This window comes from Muntiacus reevesi, chromosome 8 (assembly GCF_963930625.1).
Source record: "Muntiacus reevesi chromosome 8, mMunRee1.1, whole genome shotgun sequence".
Taxonomy (NCBI): domain Eukaryota; kingdom Metazoa; phylum Chordata; class Mammalia; order Artiodactyla; family Cervidae; genus Muntiacus; species Muntiacus reevesi.
Window position 1 is genome coordinate 82,959,619 of NC_089256.1, and position 23,245 is coordinate 82,982,863.

General features: G+C 37.9%; 1 protein-coding gene across 1 annotated transcript in view; it reads left to right on the plus strand.

Annotated features, from left to right (window-relative positions):
• IFT80 (intraflagellar transport 80) overlaps window positions 1–22,425 on the plus strand; it is a 113,873-nt gene extending 91,448 nt beyond the window's left edge. The window contains exons 18-20 of the mRNA XM_065942678.1: window positions 98–270; window positions 14,012–14,135; window positions 20,806–22,425. Coding sequence (XP_065798750.1) covers window positions 98–270; window positions 14,012–14,135; window positions 20,806–20,916 — 408 coding nt within the window. The 3' untranslated portion in view covers window positions 20,917–22,425. The remainder of the gene's footprint in view (window positions 1–97; window positions 271–14,011; window positions 14,136–20,805) is intronic.
• Window positions 22,426–23,245: the final 820 nt, after the last annotated feature.

Sequence of the window (23,245 nt, forward strand, 5' to 3'; positions counted from 1 at the left end):
ATAGTGTTTACTTATGTTTATGTGTTTGTGTGCGTTATGTGTGTTTTTAACTGTAATTTGTTACTATATACTTCAAATATTTTTCTTTCATTTTTAGATTGATAAAGTTCAATATATCAATTCTATAAAAAATCTTCCATCTAAAGAATCAAAAATGGCCCACATATTAATGTTTAGTGGGAATATACAGGAGGCTGAAACTGTTCTTCTTCAGGCTGGCCTTGTTTATCAAGCAATTCAGATCAATATTAATCTCTACAACTGGGAAAGGTAATAAAACCATTTTTCATCAATTCCAAAACCTGATTGATCTTAATGTATTCTTCTATCTACCACTTAGTAAATTACATTTTCCATTGTACTTAAGAGTTTCCTGATATCATATAAAAATTTATTCACATTTATATTTGTGAGTCAGTTCAGTTGCTCAGTTGTGTCTGACTATTTGCGACCCCATGAACTGCAGCATGCCAGGCTTCCCTGTCCATCACCAACCCCTGGAACTTGCTCAAACTCATGTCCATTGAGTCGGTGATAACATCCAACCATCTCATCCTCTGTCGTCCCCTTCTCCTCCCACCTTCAGTCTTTCCCAGCATTAGGGTCTTTCAGATGAGCCAGTTCTTCACATCAGGTCGCTGAAGTACTGGAGTTTCAGCTTCAGCATCAGTCTTTCCAATGAATATTCAGGACTGATTTCCTTTAGGATGGACTGGTTGGATCTCCTTTCTGTCCAAGGGACTCTCAAGAGTCTTCTCCAACACCACAGTTCAAAAGCATCAGTTCTTTGGCACTCAGCTTTCTTTATGGTTCAACTCTCACATTCATACATGACTACTGGAAAAACCATAGCTTTGACTAGACAGACCTTTGTCAGCAAAGTAATGTCTCTGCTTTTTAATATGCTATCTAGGTTGGTCATAACTATTCTTCCAAGGAGCAAGTGTCTTTTAATTTCATGGTTGCAGTTGCCATCTGCAGTGATTTTGGAGCCCAAGAAAGTAGTCTGTCACTGTTTCCATTGTTTCCCCATCTGTTTGCCATGAAGTGATGGGACCAGATGCCATGATCTTAGTTTTCTAAATGTTGAGTTTTAAGCCAGCTTTTTCACTGTCCTCTTTTACTTTCATCAAGAGGCTCTTCAGTTCTTCCCTTTCTGCCATAAAGGTGGTATCATCTGCATATCTGAGGTTATTGATATTTCTCCTGGCAATCTTGATTCCAGCTTTTGCTTCATCCAGCCCGGCATTTGCATGATGTACTCTGAATATAGGTTAAATAAGCAGGGTGATAATATATAGCTTTGATGTGCTCCTTTCCCAATTTGGAACCAGTCCATTGTTGCATGTCTGGTTCTGTTGCTTCTTGAACCAGAACTGTTCAAGAACTGTTGCTTCTTGACCTGCGTACAGATTTCTCAGGAGGCAGGTATGGTGGTCTGGTACTCCCGTCTCTTGAAGAATTTTCCACAGTTTGTTGTGATCCACACAGTCAAAGGCTTTGGCATAGTCAATAAAGCAGAAGTAAATGTTTTTCTGAAACTCTCTTGTTTTTTCAGTGACCCAACAGATGTTGGCAATTTGATCTCTGGTTCCTCTGCCTTTTCTAAATCCAGCTTGAACATATTTGTGAGTAGCCTGCCATTAAAGATTTTTGCCATTTCTGACTCATGATTAATTAGATGTTATCTGTGAAGAAGAAAAGAGAGTCTAAGATGGCTCCAGAATTTCTGGTTTTAGTCACTGGATAGATGGTGGTAAGATATTAGCAGGTTTGGAAGGGATGTTGAATTTGAAATATTTGTTTAGAGATATGTGATAATAGTTGATTATTAGACATGGAGCTCAGGAAAGAGTTTAAATAGAGATGTAGATTAAAAGTCATAAGCAAACGGATGGTAGTCGAAGCCAGAAGGATGGATGCAATTGCCTGGGGCTTGTGTGGAGTGAGAACACATCAACTCTATTTGCGGGATGGGTGAAAGAAGAGAAATTCACTGAAAGATTGGGATAAAGCAATTAGACAGGCAGAGAGAGGATCCAGGAAAGATTTGTTAAGCTAAGAAAGACAAATGAAAGGATTTATATCAAGGAGCCACCAGTAACCTTCCCTGCCAGCTTAGGAGTTGGGATAGGTTGCTTTCTGAGACTGAGTGGCAAGCTTCTCTTCTCTATGGCCTATTATGTTTCTCTGTTCTTTTTCTTCAGGTATATATCTCTCAGTGAACAAGGTTGTAGTGCTTATATACACCTGAAGTTACTATGTTATAAAGTTGACATGGTGATTTTTTCAGGTTTGAAATGTCTTTCATCTTTGTCTCTCTCTCTCTCTGTGCTTAAAAATAACCCACTAATTTTTTAATTACTAGCCCCTTATAATTCCCTTAGATTAGAATTTTTATAGATACTCTGTCTCTATCTTCTCCTTAAATAGGAATAATAAAAATGGCTAACAAAAGTAACAAACAATTTTGGTATGGACATACTAAGGTCTCTTTATTTAATTTGTACATTTATACAGGTCAGCCATTCTATTTCAATACTTTACTTACACAAATCTGTTGTCATTGTTTAGCTATACAAAGGATTGTGAAAACTATTTTAGGTTTTATAAACATGAATAGGCCTTTCTTCTTGAGCTCAGTTTAGTCATAATTCATAAATATTTAAGTAGTTTAGAAAGAGACAATATGAATAATATTTTTAAAACTACATTAAAGAACTGATGGAAATTGTACGTATTATTACTAAACTATGAGTTCCATGAGAAATAGGGAAGAATAGTGTTTATAGCATATTCTCAACTGATACTTTTGAGAAAATATTTATGTTGATAAATTTTAAGCATTACTATTTATACAGCATTCTGAACACCACACAATATAACAAATATTTTAAAAATCATCTTTATTTTAGAAAGCTTACAACCTATTTAAGAATTCCATTTTATTGTCATTAATAATAGTGAAGCTTCTACTTACTGATGCTTATGATGTGTCAGAATTGTGTTCAGCACTTTTCATACATCATCTCACTTGGTTATCACAATATTATACAAATGAAGAAGTTGAGGATTATTTGTAAGTAAGTGGCAGATCTAGGATGTGAACCTGAGCCTTCCAGTGTCAAAGTGGACCTGAATTTTCTATTATTACTGCAATAAAGTATATGCTGCTGATACTACTACTTACATTGTTCTGTAGGATTGGTGTTTGTCTCTTTTATTATATATGTAAATTTTTACATTTACAAAGATTTTAGATTATATGCTTCTTGAATGATAAAAACATTTTATCATTTTGTATTAGCTATGAACATAGTGGGTGCTTAATTTCATGCTCTTGATCTTTGTGCAGTACTCAGTCATTTGCCATGCATTTCCTCTGCAAACACTAAATGTAGACACATACAGTGTGCAAATGTCAGAGCAGGTTGATGAAGCAATTTGCCTCTGATGGTTTCTATTGATGGTCTATAACACAACCCTCTGAACATTTCTTGTACCTCCTTGACCTAAGTGAATATTACATCTTTCCAAAGGACCCTCCTTGCCTACGTCTCAAATGGACTCAGTTTATTCTTTCCAACTCCACAATCTTTAGGTCTGGATGTGAGTGATGGCTCAGTGGTAAAGAAACTACCTGCAATGCAGGAGACACAAGTTTGATCCCTGGATCGGGAAGATCCTCTGGAGGAGGGCATGGCAACCTACTCCAGTATTCTTGCCTGGAGAATCCCATGGACAGAGGAGCCTGGCGGGCTGCAGTCCATGGGGTTGGAAGGAGTTGGACATGACTGAAGCGACTTAGCACACCTATGCAAACATCTTTACTTGTCTGGTAAAAATCTCTGATCCTTTGAGACATGTCATGTAACCATTCTTACTCTCTGCTGTTAATTTCACATCTTCCCTGCTGTCCCTACATCCTGCCCTCCATGCTGCTCCTTCCCCTGCTCCAGTTTTCAGCAAAGGGCCCTGCTTTAAGATACTAGGTGTCAGGGAGCAGGGAAACAAGAGGGGCAGAGAGATGTAATGGGGAAAGGAAAACAAACCCTCGGTGCTCCTCTGTTCCTCCTATCTACTCGGCATCTCCTTTCTGTTTTTTATCTAAACTGTAAACCAGTGGGTTGGTCAAATGCTGGTAGACCTCTGTGCCTGCCTGATAAGTTGATAGAGGTCAAGAAGCATTATTCAAGGCTTCTGATTACTATTTATATGCTTTTTGTTGTTGTTCAGTCACCCAGTCATGCCCGACTCTTTGCGACCCTGTGCATGCCAGGCCTCCCTGTCCCTCACCATCTCCTGGAGTTTGCCCAAGTTCATGTTCATTGTCTCAGTGATGCCATCCAGCTATCTCACCTTCTGATACCCTCTCCTTCTGCCCTCAATCTTTCCCAACATCAGGGACTTTCCCAATGAGTTGTCTGTTTGCATCAGGTGACCAAAATACCGGAGCTTCAGCTTCAGCATCAGTCCTTCCAAGTGAATATTCAGGGTTGATCTCCCTTAAGATTGACTGGTTTGGGCTCCTTGCTATCCGGGGGACTTTCAGGAGTCTTTTCCAGCACCACAGTTCGAAGGCATCAATTCTTTGGTGTTCTGCCTTCTTTACGGCCTAGCACTCACAACTGTACATGACCAGTGGGAAGACCATAGCCTCAACTATACAGACCTTTGTTGGCAGAATAATGTCTCTGCTTTTCAACACTGTCTAGGTTTGTCATCGCTTTCCTGCCAAAAAGCAATCATCTTCTGATTTCATGGCTGCAGTCACCATTTGCAGTGATTTTGGAGTCCAAGAAGAGGAAATCTGTCCCTACTTCCACCTTTTCCCCTTCCATTTGCCTTGCAGTAATGGGGCCGGATGCTATTATCTTAGTTTTTTTTTTTTTTTAATATTTAGTCTTAAGCCGGCTCTTTCACTCTCCTCATCAAGAGGCTCTTTAGTTCCTCTTCACTTTCTGCCATTAGAAGGGTATCATCCATATATCTGAGGTTGTTGACGTTTCTCCCGCCTATCTTGATTCCGGCTTGTAACTTATCCAGCCCAGCATTTCTCTTGATGTACTCAGCATATAGGTTAAACAAACAGGGTGATGGCAGACAGCCCTGTCATACTCCTTTCTTGATCTTGAACCCATCAGTTGCTCCATACAGGGTTCTAACTGTTGCTTCTTGACCCACATACAGGTTTCTCAGGAGACAGATAAGATGGTCTGGTATTCCCTTCTCTCTAAGAGATTTCCACAGTTTGTCATGATCCACACAGTCAAAGGCTTTAGCATAGTTGATGAAACAGAGATGTTTTTCCAAAATTCCCTTGCTTTCTCTATGATCCAGCGAATATTGGCAATTTGATCTCTAGTTCCCCTTCCTTTTTTAAACCCAGCTTGGACATCTGGAAGTTCTTGGTTTGCATGATGCTGAAGCCTAGCATGCAAGACTTTAAGCATGGCCTTACTAGCATGGGATGTGAGTGCAGTTGTCTGATGGTTAGCACATTCTTTGGTACTACCCTTCTTGGGAATTGGGATGAGGATTGACCTCTTCCAGTCCTGTAGTCACTGCTGGGTCTTCCAGATTTGCTGATGTAATGAATGCAAAACCTTGATTTACACGCTTAAGACTCCCAAATATGTATCTCTCCTAGCCCTCTATCTTGCCCATGTTTGCTGTCAGAATCCAATTATCTGCCTGCCCATTCAGCATTCCCAATGGATGTCTCATAAGTTTGAGTTCAAATTTATATTTATTCCCTCATAAACTTGATCTTCTTCCAAAGTAATCTGTCATCTTTTCAATCTATCCAAAGCTGGAAATCTAGGAGTTACTTTTGACATTTTCCTTAACCTGTAGCACTCATCCTCTTTACTTCCAGCACCCTTGTCTAAGCTGATCCAAGTTTTTCTTGGTATAACATTATCTCTGCATCTACTTTGTCCATTTCCTATCCATTGGTCACACTATAGTCACAGTGCTCTATTCACAGTAGAAATCTGATCATGTTACTCTTGACCCCTGACTCACTTAAATGAAACCCTTAGTTTCCCATCACTTTTAGCAAAATATCAAAGACTGGGTAAGAATGACTTCAAATAATCAGCAGAAGTAATTATAATTGCTACGAAACTCTCAAGAAACTTTGTGTATTGTCTTCATTTCCAGATTCTAAAGCTCTTTTTGAAATCAGTTGGAATATTTGTTCCTATTGCATATTCATTCATTCAGCAGATATTTACTGTTTGCCATACTATGGATATTTAGATATTACATAGAAATCCATTTAAAACAACAACAAATACAGTCTTTTGGTAAAATGTATGGTCATTTTTAATGACTTGTTTGAAAAGGCTTCTGAATGGGACAAAGACAAATATAGTGGTCAAGACTGGGACCTTTGGAATAAGACCTGGGTTTGATTTCTGATTCTGCACATATTAGTCTTGTGATCTTGGACAGGTTACTGAGGCTCCGTAAGCCTCAGTTTCCTTGTGTTTAAAATGATGATAATTACAAGAAACACATGTTTGTTGTCAGCGTTAAGTAAAATAGCATGTGAAACTCTCTTAGCTTACTGCCTGATACATAGTAAGCCTTCAATAAAGGGTAGCTATTATTCATTCTTTAAATATTTATTGAGTGTCTCTAATGTGCCAGGGTTCAGGCACTGGGGATATACCAATGAACAAAACTGATAAAGTCTGAGATGACAGTTTGATATTAAATGTTAGGACTAATATAAAAAGTAGGAATAAGAAATATAAATACTTGGATCCAGTATAGAAATCAACTTATAACAACATAGTCCAAAGAATGACCTACTTAGAGAGTAGAATAATCCCCATCTACAAAGATATTCCACAGTTTGTTGTGATCCACACAGTCAAAGACTTTGGCATAGTCAATAAAGCAGAAGTAGATGTTTTTCTGGAATTCTCTCGCTTTTTCGATGATTCAACAGATGTTGGCAATTTGATCTCTGGTTCCTAAATCCAGCTTGAACATCTGGAAGTTCACAGTTCACGTACTGTTGAAACCTGGCTTGGAGAATTTTGAGCATTACTTTGCTAGTGTGAGATGAATGCAATTGTGCCGTAGTTTGAGCATTCTTTGGCATTGCTTTTCTTTTGGATTGGAATGAAAACTGACATTTTCCAGTCCTGTGGCCAATGCTGACATAATGACATAAAAAAAGTTTATTTTCCAAATGTGCTGGCATATTGAGTGCAGCACTTTGACAGCATCATCTTTTAGGATTTGAAATAGCTCAACTGGAATTCAATTACCTGCAGTAGCTTTGTTCGTAGTGATGCTTCCTAAGGCCCACTTGACTTTGCATTCCAGGATGTCTGGCTCTAGGTGAGTGATCATTCCATTGTGATTATCTGGGTTGTGAAGATCTTTTTTATATAGTTCTTCTGTGTTTTCTTGCCACCTCTTCTTAATATCTTCTGCTTCTGTTAGGTCCGTACCATTTTTGTCCTTTATTGTGCCCATCTTTGCATGAAATTTTCCCTTGGTATCTCTAATTTTCTTGAAGAGATCTCTAGTCTTTCCCATTCTGTTATTTTCCTCTATTTCTTTGCATTGATCACTGAGGAAGACTTTCTTGTCTCTCCTTGCTACTGTTTGGAACTCTGCATTCAAATGGGTATATCTTTCCTTTTCTCCTTTACCTTTTGCTTCTCTTCTTTTCACAGCTATTTTTAAGGCCTCCTCAGACAACCATTTTGTGTTTTTGCACTTCTTTTTCTTGGGGATGGTCTTGATCCCTGCCTTCTGTACAATGTCACAAACCTCCTGAGAAATCTGTATGCAGGTCAGGAAGCAACAGTTAAAACTGGACATGGAATAATAGATTGGTTCCTGATCGGGAAAGGAGTGTACATTAAGGCTGTATATTGTCACCCTGCTTATTTAACTTATATGCAGAGTACATCATGAGAAATGCTGGGCTGGATGAAGCACAAGCTTGAATCAAGATTCCTGGGAGAAATATCAATAACCTCAGGTATGTAGATGACACCACACTTATGGCAGAAAGTGAAGAACTAAAGAGCCTCTTGATGAAAGTGAAAGAGGAGAGTGAAAAAGTTGGCTTAAAACTCAACATTCAGAAAAGTAAGATCATGGCATCTGGTCTCATCACTTCATGCAAATAGATAGGGAAACAATGGAAACAGTGAGACACTTTATTTTCTTGGGCTCCAAAATCACTACAGATGGTGACTGCAGCCATGAAATTAAAAGCCACTTGCTCCTTGGAAGAAAAGCTATGACCAACATAGACAGCATATTATAAAGCAGAGACAAAAAAAAATTAGAATTAAAATTAAAAAATAAGAAGCAGAGACATTGCCGACAAAGGTCCATCTGGTCAAAGGTATGGTTTTTCCAGTAGTCGTGTATGAATGTGAGAGTTGGACTATAAACAAAGCTGAGCACTGAAGAATTGATAGCTTTGAACTGTGGTGTTGGATGAGACTCTTTAGAGTCCCTTGGACTGAAAGGAGATCCAACCAGTGCATCCTAAAGGAAATAAGTCCTGAATATTCATTGGAAGGACTGATGCTGAAGCTGAAACTCCAATATTTTGGCCACATGATGCAAAGAACTGACTCATTTGAAAAGACCTTGACGCTGGGAAAGATTGAAGGCGGGAGGAGAAAGGGACGACAGAGGATGAGATGGTTGGATGGCATCACTGAGTCAATGGACATGAGTTTGAGTAAACTCGGAATCGGTGATGGACAGGGAGGCCTGGCATGCTGCAGTCCATGGGGTTGCAAACATTCGGACACGACTGAGCGACTGAACTGAACAAAGATATTCAAACACAGGATGAATGATAAAATTATGTGATTGACTAACAATAGACTTCTGGCTGCCTGCCTATATGAATGGTGACTTTTTATAAAAGATCTTACTGTTTTCACTGCCGTGGTGCAAGTTTAGTCCTTACAAGCAATACATGGTTGGGGGAAAAAGAAAACTTATGTGGTTTTTTTTGGCCACATGTATTTCCCTCTTCCTCTGGAAGTGAGTAAATAATAGGTCTCATAAACTAGGACTTATAGGATTGGTTTATATTATCAAATAGTAGTTTGAGTCTTTCTTGAAGAATTTGTGTGTTGCGTATATCCCAGGAAGTCTGGCTCATTTAAAAGGGCTTCCTAGTTGCCTCAGTAGTAAAGAATCTACCTGCAATGCAGGAGACATGGATTTGACCCCTAGGTCAGGAAGATCCCCTGGAGAAGGTAATGGCAACCCACTCCAGTATTCTTGCCTGGAGAATCCCATGGACAGAGGAGCCTGGTGGGCTACAGTCCGTGGGGTCACAAAAGAGTCAGACACGACCTAACGGCTAAGCAACAACAAGCCGACATTTGGTTTCTGTGTAGACTAGAGCTATACTGGAGGACAGATTTTTGTATGTGTTGGGGGGAAAGTGGGTGATTATTAAGCTGTCTAACAATTTGGATTTGTTGAGTTTTCATTACTTTTATCTTTTCAGTTCATGAGGGCCAGCAGGGACTGGGATACACAGGCATGAAGTTCAGGAGAGGTCCTGGACATTGAGGGAAAGCCCCTGAGGAAATTGTCAGCCCTTTGGAGTAGTTGCAGCCACGAATATGGCTAGGATTACCTACTAGAGTTTAAAGAAGGAAAAAGAAAAGAAGGCAGATTTCTCCTGAATTCAACATTTAATGGTCTGCTTGAAGAGGAGGATTCAGCAAAAAAGATCAGGAAGGGCCAAAGAAGATGAAATTTAAAAGCTACTTATTATGGAAAGTTTCAAATATATAGAAAAGTAAGAGAACAGTATAATGAATATTCATGTACCCATCATTCAGCTTCAATAGTTAGCGATTTGTGAGTAATCTCTACCCACACTCTACCCCTCCCCACCATTTTCTAAAAGCAGATCCCAGTCATCATACTGTTTTATCTATGAATATTTCAGTATGTATCTTAAAGGTTTTTTTTTAATCCAGCCATAATATTATGATCACACCTTTAAAATTAATAATAATTCTATTCAGTGTTCTTATTTCTCTGATGTCTCATAAATGTTTTGTTTTGCTTTATGTTGTTTGATGCAGTATCCAGAAAAGATACATGCATTATGATTGGTTGATGCACTCTTAAGTTTCTTTAGACCTATAGGTTCTTCTATTTGTTTTTTGTGTTTTATTTGGGCTTAGAGAACTTCCTATAGTCTAGACTTTGTTGATTGCATCTTTGTGGTGTCACTCAACATGTTCCCCTGCCCCTGAATTTGCTGTGAATTGGTATTGAATGTAGAAACTTGATGACATATGTGCCTGCACACTCAATCGTGTCCAACTCTTTGCGACCCCATGGAGTGCAGCCCACCAGGCTCCTCTGTCCATGGGATTCTCTGGGCAAGAATACTGGAGTGGGTTGCCATTTTCTCCTCCATGGGATCTCCCCAGCCCAGGGACAGAACCTATGTCTCCTGGGGCTCCCGCAGCTCCTGCATTGACAGGTGGATTCTTTACCACTATGCCACCTGGAAAGCCGTAGAAACTTGATTAGGTTTAGATTTAAATTTTTCCTTCCTTTTGGTAAGGATCCATCAGAATTGGTATTATGTATGTCTGTAATAACTGGTCATCTGTCTTTCTTGTGATGTTAGCCATTGACAGTTTTTGCTCTGATCCATTAATCAGTTATGGTGATATTCTAATTCTATCCTTCCAAAATTCTAAAATGATAGAATTTAAGTATTGGCTGATAAATATATTAGATTCCTTTTAGGATCCTTGGATTTCTATATTTATTTATATACTTTAGAAGAAAACTTTTTTTTTTAATTGGCTACACTGATTCTTCATAGCTGCACTAGAACTTTTTCTAGTTGTGGAGTGCAGGGGCTACTCTCTAATTGCCTTACGAGGGCTTCTCACTGCAGTGGCTTCTCTTGTTGCAGACCACAGGATCTAGAGTGCGGACTTCAGTAATTTTGGAATGTGGGCTCAAGAGTTGCAGCTCGTGGACTCTAGAGCACAGGCTCAGCAATTATGGTGCGCAGGCTTAGCTGCCTTGTGGCATGTGGGGTCTTCACAGAGCAAAGCTTAAACCCATGTCCCCTGCATTGACAGACAGACTTTTAACCACTGGACCTCTGGGGAAGCCTGGGAACAGTTTTACTTTGTTAATATGTGTTATTCTATTTGAGAAGCATCGTCTTTCTGCTTTGTGCTTCTATCATTTATATTTGAATTTGAAAATTGCCTGCAATTTACTAAGATGCAGCCCTTGAGGGCTGTAGATATGCAAGTTATCCATGTGCTGTTCCCCCTGGACATTTGGTGGTGGTCTGTTTTCAAAACCAAGTTAAGAGACGTAGAAGCCAGAAGCTCCATGTATGCATTTTGATCCTTTATGTAAGTATTAACAAAAATAGTTTATTTTACTTATATCACTTACATAAAGTAATTTTGCTTCATTCAAGTTATGCAAAAATTATACTTTGAAGTTATAACATCTTTTTATATAACTTCCTTCTATTTAAAATCAGAGAGGATACATGGATTTTTTCCAGCCCCATAATCTAATGTTAAATTTGTTTCATTGCCAAATAACCATTTTAAAGCTAGAGACATACTGTTCCCATAACTCTTATATAATTTGGAGTAAAATCCCTCTTAAATGTGGTAGAGAAACATTTTTTACTCAGTGTGTGCTTTTAGAGAGCATTTAAAATAGCACATATCATTTGACTGTTTACCTTTAGCATTGTTTTCAGTCAGATAATTAATACATATTTTATAATACTAATAATAACTATTATAATAGATAATACTTAGTATCTAGTATCTAAATGCAGGATTAGACATCATATTCTATACCTTCTACATAATTAAAAGTATTGATGTTCCATAACAAAGTATCTCTTTGGAATTTTTGGAAAGCCCTAATCCAGAATAGATGCTCATGTACTTCCTGCTTAGAACTCTTCCAGTTTTGTGCAATCAAGAATTCTTTCCCCTGTCCTGTACAATCATAAAGAAATAATGGGAAATGGAACTATAAGATGCCAAAGAGGTGGTTCACTGGAGTCTTCACCCATCGTACCCCACTGGAATCAGAGCCTTAGGAATTTAGAGGGGGATAAAATGAGAGAGGCGTAGAAGAGTTAAGGCATCTTTACTTCAGTTTCTCCTCTTTTGAGCCTCTACAAATTGTTTTTTGCCTGCTCTGGTTTTCTGCTTTTGTTCCTCTATATTCTCGTACCTCTACATTTTTTTTTTTCTCTGTATGTTTTTTTTCTCTCTGAAAGATTTAAAGTTACAGAGAAATAAGGAAACTTTGTGAGGAGTTTGTGGTGGGTAGCAAATATTGACCCTTGCATTTAGCAATATTGTTTGGGCCAATATATTTTTATAAGAAATCATTGTACTAGACTTTGGCTTTATCATTTGTATTATACATGACTTATATTCACAATTTTCCTTATTATCTTTAATATCTCTCATTTGTTATTCATCAGTTAATACACACATAATATCTAAAATAGTTTTTAAAGTTACTGTTTATGCCAAACCAAAGCATGTCAAGAACCAAACAGATTTTCCTACTAAGCAATCCCATGTTGAAAAAATTCTAGTTGTCTAAAAAAAAACAAGTTCATAATAGTTGGCTCTGATAAACTGTGACCACCTATTTTGAAGTCATATGGCATATTAGAAAGCAAGACAACTTGAGAAATAATATACTCTGATTATTATGATGATCATTTCCCATACTTTGAAACGGGAACAATGAACAGTATATATTGTGTGAAAATTGTATAAATCTTAAGTTGAATGGTTCTTGGTGCTTTTCTACTATATCCTTCTATTTCTCTGTATATTCGTTCTATTAATATTTGAGAGTTTGATATTGAAACTCCAACAAAAAATCTTTATTTATTTAAAAAACTAATTGTAATATATAATGGAGCTATATGTCACCTTGTTCTGTATTTTCCAAGCCTCCTGTAAATGTGTTGTCATATTTTCACAGTTTAAAAAAATCCAGTGAGCAGTGTAGGAGAGCTATACTGTACTAGGTTGTTCCTGGCTCAAGTGATAAGAATTATGCATAGGATGATGGGCTGAGTGCTGTCCAAAACCTACATGCAAAAACAGACCTGGAACTGCGGAATAAAATTTTCATCTCCCTCTGTATTATCAATATATAGATTTTATGCCTTGGTGTTATACCTCTGATTTTAGTGATTAATTTAGTTCTTATCTGCTATTTAAATAAAATAGTACCTTGAAAATAACTTAGTTACATAGATAAATAGATATTAGTTGGATTATAAAATTTAAATGGCTTTTAATTTTTTGTAAGAATCAGATGGCAAAAGGCATTTTGTCAGACTTTTATCCTCAAATTTTATTTTGAAAATATTAATATTTTTAATTTGCTATACTAAAAAAGTAAGGATATCAGTATTTAGTTGAATATTGAACAGAATAAATTCATTACAGACTTATAAAACGGTCAGGATAGTTGAGGAGTTGAAACCTTACTTTGGGGAATTCACTTGAATTTTCTTATGATTTCAGTGAACTTTTCAATGAGCATTTACCATGCATCTACTCAGTAATACTCACCAAAGGGAAATGAAACCCACATCTTCCTTTAATAAATGTATAGGTTAATTCAGGGAACAAATTCATAATAGTTACAATACACTGTGATCAGGACTATAATAATAGTATGTAGGGAATGTTCTGTAGCATAGAAAGATGTAATGATCATTTATTTCTACAAGGAGAGCTGGTCAGGGAGAATAGATCGTGTTTGGTCCGGACCCTGAAGTATAAATGGAAATTTACAAGATGGATAAGGTAGGGGCTGTGACATACCTTTCACATTGAAGGATGAGTAGAGGGAAAAACATAGACCGTTTGTCGCACCCTCTCACCCCAGAACTCCACTGCCCATAGAGGTCAACATATCAGTGCTGATAATGTTTTATTTCTCATTATAGGGCTCTTGAATTGGCTGTAAAATACAAAACACATGTTGACACTGTTCTTGCTTACCGTCAAAAATTTTTGGAGACATTTGGTAAACAGGAAACTAATAAACGATACTTGCAGTATGCAGAAGGTGTAAGTATTACGCAGTATTTGGTAATAATTATATGCTTTACAAGTGTATGTTATTTGTCTCAATGGGACAAAATTGAGTAACTTTCCTACCATAATCTCTAAAAAGAACTTCTTCTTGTCTTTCGATGTTGAAGTTTTATTTTGATTATATAATTATATTACAGAATATTTTTCTGGACTCTTATGGCCATGTTTTGCTTAACTCAAGTGTGTTCTTATAATTTCCGATTTGTGTTAAGGTTGTGTCCTAACTGGTATTTTTAGATAAACAACATAAAATGTGAGGATAAAGGCTTCTAACTCCTGAATTTTGTCTTCCACCAGCTGCCCTTTCTGTTCCAGGGGAAGTACATGAGCACAGAGGGCAGTGGCTAGAACTTGGATACTCTGTCACTTTGCAGATTCTGGGGACCCTGGTTGCACTTAAAGAGGTGCCTCACCTGGGTAGACTTCACCACCTAGAGCCAAAGAAGGCTGACCCTTTGCCTCTTAAGTTCCTACCAGAACTTAAGGTTTTGTCAGTTCAGTTAGAAAAGAAGCCATTCTAGTACGTTTCAGCACACAAGGAAAGCCAGTCCTAGAACAGAAATGATTGTGGCCACCTGCCCAGACACTTCTAGATTCAAACGGCAGAGATAGAGCTCCCTTCTAGCCAGGGGAGATCCAATTTGTAAGGCCAAGACAGGACTAACCTTTCTCCCAGCTCTGCAAACTAGTTGATTTCCTTATCCTTTTAGGCATTCATATATTCAAAATGTATAAGTACTCAGTCTTGATTAGGTACCACACTAGGTGTTGAATCAGACATGGCTTCTGTCTTTATGGAGCTTATAGACTGTAGGGGCTTCCTTGGTGACTCAGATGGTAAAGAATCTGCCTGCAATGAAGGAGACCCAGGTTTGATCCCTGGGTCAGGAAGATCCCCCCGGAGAAGGGAATGGCTGCCCACTCCAGTATTCTTGCCTAAGAATCCCTTGGACAGAGGAGCCTGGTGGGCTACAGCCCATGGGGTCCCAAAGAGTTGGACACGACTGAGCGACTAACACTTTCACTTTCTTTCATAGACACTGTGGGAGTGTTTCTCAGTGGGGATAGAATACGATGGAATGTTCTGCTTCATTGTGGGGGTGGCTACAATATATTAACCCATCCTCTTTGGAAGAGGAAAGAGGATGTAGACAGAGGCACCTACTAAAGATATTATCCATTTGCTGTATGTAGAATATTGAATGTCATGAGTCAACATTTTTGGACTTCAGAACAGTTTTCAGGGTAATGAAGACTTTGGAGCTATTCTTAGTTCTGCAATGTAACTTCATCATCTGGAACCGGGATAGGCACAGTTGTGGGTTTCTTGATAGAAAGGGACATATTTTATAGAAGCTTCACAATTTTTTAATTTGATTCAGAAATGAATTGTTTGGGCTATTAGCCTTCCGTAAGAGCTCTGAGGGCTGTACTTTTTAGTTCACAGAATATGACAGCAGCCACCACCACTGTGGTGCGAAACAGACCAGAAAATCATTGGTCAGCTAATCTCTTTTGTCTCAGTTTTGAATATATGACAGTATGTTGAAAATGAGCACCCACTTTAAATTTCCTTTACTATATAATTTTGAAGCAAATTAATACGACTCTGTTTCCTCTTCATCATATTATTATCAATTTTTTTTTTCACTGTGTTCACATTAGGTGCTTTTGAGAACGTAGAAAATATAGTTTTTTACCTCAAGGTTATATTTCAGATTCTGAAAACTTAAAACTCTTATCCTCTTTTTCATTATATACGTATTAAACTGTAAATAACATGTAATACTTCAATCACAAGAGTAGCCAAAATGTTCAAAATGGGATAATCAGAACAACATGACTTTTCTTGGGTATTTTGTTTCCCTTTTTTGACTCCCCATGGCACCATGTTCTAGTTTCCGACTTGTCTTCATAAATGTAATTTGGAAGTTAACTTGAAATCATAAAGCAGTATTTTAAGATGAGAATAATCTTTGACTTAAAATTTCTTAACCAAAATTGTGATTATATAAACTTTTTATTTCAGAACTAAGAATTGAATAGAAAAAAATCATTTTTTTAAACCTTGAGAAATTTATTCTAGATAGCTGGTGAATTCAAATGGCTTCACAATGCGTAACATAAAAGTTTATAAGAAGTGAGGCTTGACATACATTCATATTTATGAGCCCTGAAATGTTATTTGGGCCTTTCTAACTTAAAATGTGGAAATCTGAGATCTATACAAGGTGTGCTGTCTTCTAAGAACTCCATTAGAGTCATTATACTTGGTCTACAAGCAAGTATTTGTAAAATAATTCATTAGTCTGGCAAATAAAATCCACTTGAGGAATACATTCAGTTCATTGAATACATACTCTGTGCAGAAAGAAAAGTAGAAGATCCAGGAAATGTTTAAAGCATTATGCTAGGAGAAAGAAAAAAGGAGTGATAAATAGGAGAGAAAATAGTGAGAGATTAAGTGGTAGCTCATTTGCTGGATAATTAGTGATCTCTCATTCATTCAGTATTTATTTAGTACCTCCTGCAGACAGTGTATTCTTCTCGGTGGTTGGGATATAATAGTAAACCTGGCAGACACTGACCCTTTGAAATTTGTATTCAAATAGAGGCGATAGATAATTATATAGTTAATTGTTAATTTCATTTGTGATGATAGCCTTGAAGGTAGTATGTGTAGTGCTATAAGACTTTATGAATCTGGAGCCTGACCTAGGATGGGGGTATCAGCAAAGATTTTTCAAAGGAAAGCAAATGATGTTAGAGCTGAACTCTGAAGGATGGGTAGAAACCGATCAAGGGGAGAGGGTGTGGGGATGGACAGATTCCAGGATAGGGGAGGCTCTTAAGTGGTTAAGAGTGATGAGCAAAGGGGAGGTTGACCTGAGAGTTTCATAGGGCACATTAGGTAAGTTGGATTCACCCTAAGATTAATGTAAAGATACTGAATGGAAGTGACATGGTCACTTTTCCATTTTAAAATCCCAATTCCTAAGTAGAAACGGAAACTTAGAATTTTTCACAAAGTTATTCTTTTTTTTCCCCATTTGGAAATTATATACTTAGCATTTGTTAGTTTTAATTTCTTTAATTTATTTTTTCCACAAAATTATCTTGAGTAGGGTTTTGTCAGTCAGTTAAAGGATATGATAATAAGAGCAAACGTATGGGATCTTGAAAGAATGGTGAAGGAGTGCAGAGGAGGGAGTGCCTTGGGTTCTGGGTGACTGGAATATTGATGGGACCAGACATAGAAGCATCTTAATACTGTGCTAACAGATTTCAAAATGAAGGCAATGCAAAAGACTTGAATGTTTGTAATCAAGAGAATGACTTGAAAGATAGCTTCTTAGGTGGAAGATGGTTTGGAGGTGAGGATGGTGACCAGGAGGCCAGTTACTATAATAGTTTCACCAGGAGATGGAAAGGGGTAGGATTAATGTAAGAAAAAAAATCAGAAAAATTAATAAAACATTGTGATTAGAGATAGGAGGAGAGCAGTGAGGTGAGTCAAGGCGTTTGAGAACAACTTTGGCATTCCTAGCGTGGGTGAGGGTGGAGGAACGTGAGCATATACGAGTTGTGGACCTTTTTTAGTTTGAATACATGAAAATAGGCCATTTTTTGCATTAGAGTCCCTGTGGGATAGACCCTATCTAGGTGGAGATGTCTAGTGAGCAGTTGGAAATATCAATGTGAACATCGAAGGGTGTTGATAAAGGAAGAATAAGGGCTAGATAAATAAATCTATGATCATGGCAATTTAGGTATAGTTGAAGCTGTGTGAGTTGATGAGATCTCTTAGATAAAGTATGAAAAAGCTGTTTGGAACCCCAGTGAATGCTAATAGTGAAGAGGGTACCAAGGAGAAGGATATAGAAGAAAAAGAAAAAAAGGTTGAGGACATTTAGAAAGGAGAGCAGAAACCAGAAGGGAAGGATATACTGAGAGAGATTTTGAAGAGCTGGAATGGAATCAGCAAGGTCCAGGGGATGCTGCTACGTCAAGGCCTTTTCCTTCCTCTGTTAGGTGCTCTTCCCCAGATATACTCATGGAGTCACTCATTAGTCTTCAGACTTTCACGCCAACCTCTCAGGGAGGCCTTCTCTGATCACTGTCTCTGAGGTTCAGCACTCATCCCCACAACTTCCCCCTTGGTACCGTCTCCCTCCCCTGTTTCTGAAACTCTTACCACTGTCATTTGTCTGTTTATCTCTCTATAAGGGCAGTGATTTTTATCTTTTTATTCTCTGCTAAATCCATGCACCTATAGCAATCCTTGGCATAGAGTGAACATTAAATATTCATTGAATGAGTAATTGAGTCATACAGAGAAGGTATATAGGATGAGGAATTAAAACACTTAATGGTGGCATTAGTGAAGTTTCTGAAGTGTAGTGGGAACACAGTTATATCACAGTGGTCTGGGAAGAGGATGAAAGTCAGGAATGAAAAGAAGAAAGAAGGTGGTAGCTTGTAGGGAGACAGAATAGAGAAGGAAGGATGAGAAGGAGCAGCCAGTGAAGAGGAGGAAATTGAAATACGTAGGTAATAATTGAAGGCCGATGTCCTAAAGGAGTCTGAGATGAGATCAGGGACTTGTGTGAGAGTCCTGGCCTGAGACAGAAGGGGAAGAGATAGGCGTGGGTACAGATGTCCCTACTTTTGTGAACGGAAGGAAATTAAGTGAATTCTGCCTAATGTCACTATATTCTCTCTAAAGCAGGAAGCTGATTTTCAGTTGAGAGTAAGAGAGGTGGGGCAGAGGATGGAGAGCCATTTGATAGGATTTTGAAATGACTTCTATGTGAATATAAAGAATTAACTGGTGCAGGACTAGAATAAGTGCCAAAGAGTATTAACACTCCCTGGGAGAGAGAAGGGTGTGTTTTCACGTAGACGGCACTTGACAGCTGTCACGACTACATCCTCATCTGAAACCCACTAGTAAAAATACTATTCCAGAGACTAAATTATCAGGAGAACATTGTTCTAAAGCTGAACAGATGCCAGAGTGAAAGTGAAACATTTATTTTCAGTAGGATAGCTATCAACTGACACCCTCATTTGTACTATAACAAGTAACTAATATAGGTGTCATCAGTCTACTTGATATACCTCTGGTGAAGCCAAGCAACAGTTGCTTAGTTTATCATCAATATATGGTTTTATTGTGATTGATTCAAGAAACATGTGTAAGTCAGTTTAAAGCTGGAAGAAGGACAAAGTATTCATCAAGTTTTGTCTTTCTCTTTGAAATGTTTTCTTAGACGAATGTTCTGCCATTTAAAAAATATCAGGTTCTGGCCAGTTTGAAAAATGAGCCTTTCAAATAATCTAACATTTGCTGTGCCTTTCATTGAGTTGTCACTTGCATCTTAGCACAGACATTCATCTTCTATGAGTAAGAGGGATTCGTTTAATTCATCTATTTTATATATTATAGACAAATATTTGGAATGATTATCTTAATGGTGACCAATAATATCTACAAATTACTTCACAGAAATTAGAGAAAGGATTTTGGCATAAAAAAGAACCAAATACTTAATTCTACCTACTTCCAGCACAAAATAAAAGAGGCATGAAGTCTTGTGTTAAGGTTAAATTAGTCTCAGTCACTTAAGATAAATCTGTTCAAGCAGCACATATCACCACAATCTGCTTTAATACTGCTTATTCTACTCAGCTCCCCTACATGGAGGTAAAAACCTATTTATCTTTGGTTCAGTCTTAGGAGTTTGGGTTTATTTCAAAGTAAATCAGAGTTAAGTTTAAGCTGGGACCCCATTTTTTCCCATGTCTTGCCTGAGAGGACACACATTTCTAAGTTAGTGATCTCCAGACTTAAAAAAAAATCTGAATGCTTTTTCCTAAAGAACTTGTTTGTGGGACTCAGGGTAGAGTCCTCTCCTAACACCAAGTCTGTTGCATTAGTGGAGGGAAGGGATATAAGTGGAGGGGCAGGGCTGGATCTTGATGGGGATCAGTGGTTGACCTGAAACAGATATAAATATTATCACTTTACAGTTACTCTTTTTAGTTGTCTTTCAACCTTGTTCTCCCGCTATTTCTTCTAATATCTTTTCATCATTGTCTTACCACCAAGTCTTCATATTATTTTAAGAGTTGTTGCAAAGGAGCCCCTTTGCAGGGCATGCCCTGGTGAAGCAGATGCTCCCCTATCTGTCTTCATAGCTAGGCTCCTGGTGGAAATCTCAGTATGAGTGCTGAAGTGTTGACGCACTTGAAGCATGGCCTGATGGCCAGGGCTCTGTCCACTTTCCCTCTCACGGGAGGAGAGCAGTCCACCTTACCTGCCTTCCCGCCGCGTCCCTGAGCAGAATCCTAGGGTTCCAGAGTTGAGATGTGCCTTTTGTAAATAACTACAACTAGATTTTGGTCTTTTGCATCACAGTGAAGGTCTTTGCTTTCTATGGTGATAATTGTTCTACTAGGAATTATTTAACGCTATGTCATTTGCAGGGGAGCATTATTTCTTCTTAACTTTTCTTTCCCACCGTCTTTCTCTAATGTGTTGGAAGTCATACATTCTATTTTTGTTTACTCTTAGCTACTTTGGATTAAATAAAAAGGTCTTATACTATATATGCACGTTTCTTCTTTTCTTCTACCACAGCTCCAAATAGACTGGGAGAAAATCAAAGCCAAAATTGAGATGGAAATTACTAAAGAGCGAGAGCGGTCATCTGGCAGCCAGCCCGCCAAGAGTACTGGTCTAAAGCACTAAATGTCATGATTACCTTTAAGAAGTCTTACCTTTTGAAACTGATTCTGATTAATCAAGGATAAGCATGTTTTCATTGCTAAAGAAAAAGGCAGAATCTCCAAGTAGAAGCACTAGCTGTGTATTTAATACCAAAAGTACATTCAGAAAGACTGAGCACAAAATAATTGATGTAATTTCATCTTTTATCTTTTTAGTCCAATAATTAACAAATATTCCTATATACTTATGATACATCCATGTCGTATTGCTTACATCCCAGTTTTCTGTCCATTATTTTATCCCTGAATCTTCAGTATGAACAAATATTAATGCTAATAATAAAACACTGGACTCTTTAAAATGTATGTTATCATTCATTTCTATTTGAGCTCTACATTGTAAAGTGCTCCAAAAGTTTATTTACACAACAAAAAAAATGAAGATTGATTTATGAAAATATATAATAATATGTACACTTGTATATGTTCATAGCAACATTATTCACAAAAGCAAAGTGGTGGGCAAAAAAAGATATACATCACCAGCCGAGTGGATAAACAGAATGTGGTGTGTATACAAAGCGGGCATCACACAGCCTCTGAAAAGAATGGAATTCTGATACACGGATGAGTCTTGAAAATGCTGTGCTAAGTGAAAGAAGTCAGACACAACAGGTCAGCTATTGCAGAGTCCCACTTACATGAGGTATAAAAACAGACAAGTTCATTGAGACAGAAAGGAGAACAGTAGTTGCCAGGGACTGTTGGGAGGGAAAATTGAGGAACTGTTGTTTCATAAGTTCAGAATTCCTGTCTGACTTGAATGAGTTCTGGAAAGTGATAGTCATGATGGTTGCCCAACGTTGTGAATGTATTTAATGCCAAAATGGTAAATTTTGTTATATCTATTTTATCATAATTATAGAAATATATCTAGAACAGGCAAGAAATAATAATTCCTCTTCTGACTTGAGAATGTTTAGGCATTAGACTCTGGAGTTTGAATTTGTGAAAATCTCCTTGAGTTATCAACCCATTTGACTAGCTTTCATTCAGTATGTCCCCAAATTATTATTACCACAAAAGCTTTTTAACATAGTATAAATAATCCTTAGAAATTCTTCCATGAAACCATTTTTGGAAGTGGTACATTATAGAGTGGGCATGTGCATATACATGGGAAAGTGATGCCCTCTCTCACCCTCATTTTAATGAATATGTTTAGTTTTTTTTTAATGAAAATGTTCCTGTCTTTTCAACATACTCCTTTTCCTTGCTGAAATGTTGTAATGTTCTGTTCTTCATCCAGATGCTGGGTACAATGGTGTGTTCAATTTGTGAAATATGATTGAGTGGCTTACTTGTAAGTTATACATTTATTTTGTTTTCTTATATTACAATAAAAAGTTTAAAAAGAAAGCTGGTCAAAAGGGTAAATTTTATGTTTATTTTACTATAATTTTAAAAGTCAAAAAATATAATGAAATGTTTCTGCATTCTAACAATTCTCTGATAGCCAACTTGATGCCCTGACATTCAATTCAGTTGATAGTACCCAGAGAGTGTGCTCAGTTGCTCAGTTGCTTCTCAGTCTTCATAACCCCGTGGACTGTAGCCCACTAGGTTCTTCTGTCCATGGAATTTTCCAGACAAGAATACTGGAGTGGGTTGTCACTTCGTACTCCAGGGGATCTTCATGACCCAGGGACTGAACTCACATCTCTTGTGTCTCCTGTAATGGTAGGCAGATTCTTTACCTCTAGTGCCACCTGGTAAGCCCAGAGTTAGTGTAGGTCTCACAAATTAAAGGGCCAGATCCTCAGCTAGATTACTCTTCAGTTGCCAGTCTGCTAGTGGGGACCCTAGGATACTCATACCCCTCTGACTTGGCTGCAAATTTGGGGATTCCTACCACCTCCCTTCAGGTTTGATAATTGACCAGACTGGCTCACTGGACTCACTGAAACATTTTCTATTACAATTTTACTATAAAAGATATAATGTAGGAACAGCCAAACGGAAGAGATGCATGGAGTGAGGCCTGGGAGGAAGGAGAGGTATCAGGGGAAATGGAGACACAGAGCTTCCACACCGTCTCCTCATGGAACCCAGGCATGTCCATCATCCTCCCAGCACATCAGCATGTTCACCAACTAGGAAGCTCCCCTAGGTCTTGCTGTCCTGAATTTCATATCAGAGTTTTATTATGTAGGCACAGTTGATTAAATCAGTGTGATTGAACCCTTTCCTCTCTCTGGAGGTCAGGTGGTTAAAAGTTTTAGCCCTCTGATCATGTGTTTTTTCTGGTGACCAGCCCTTATCCTAACGCTCTCTAGTCATGCCCCTCCCCC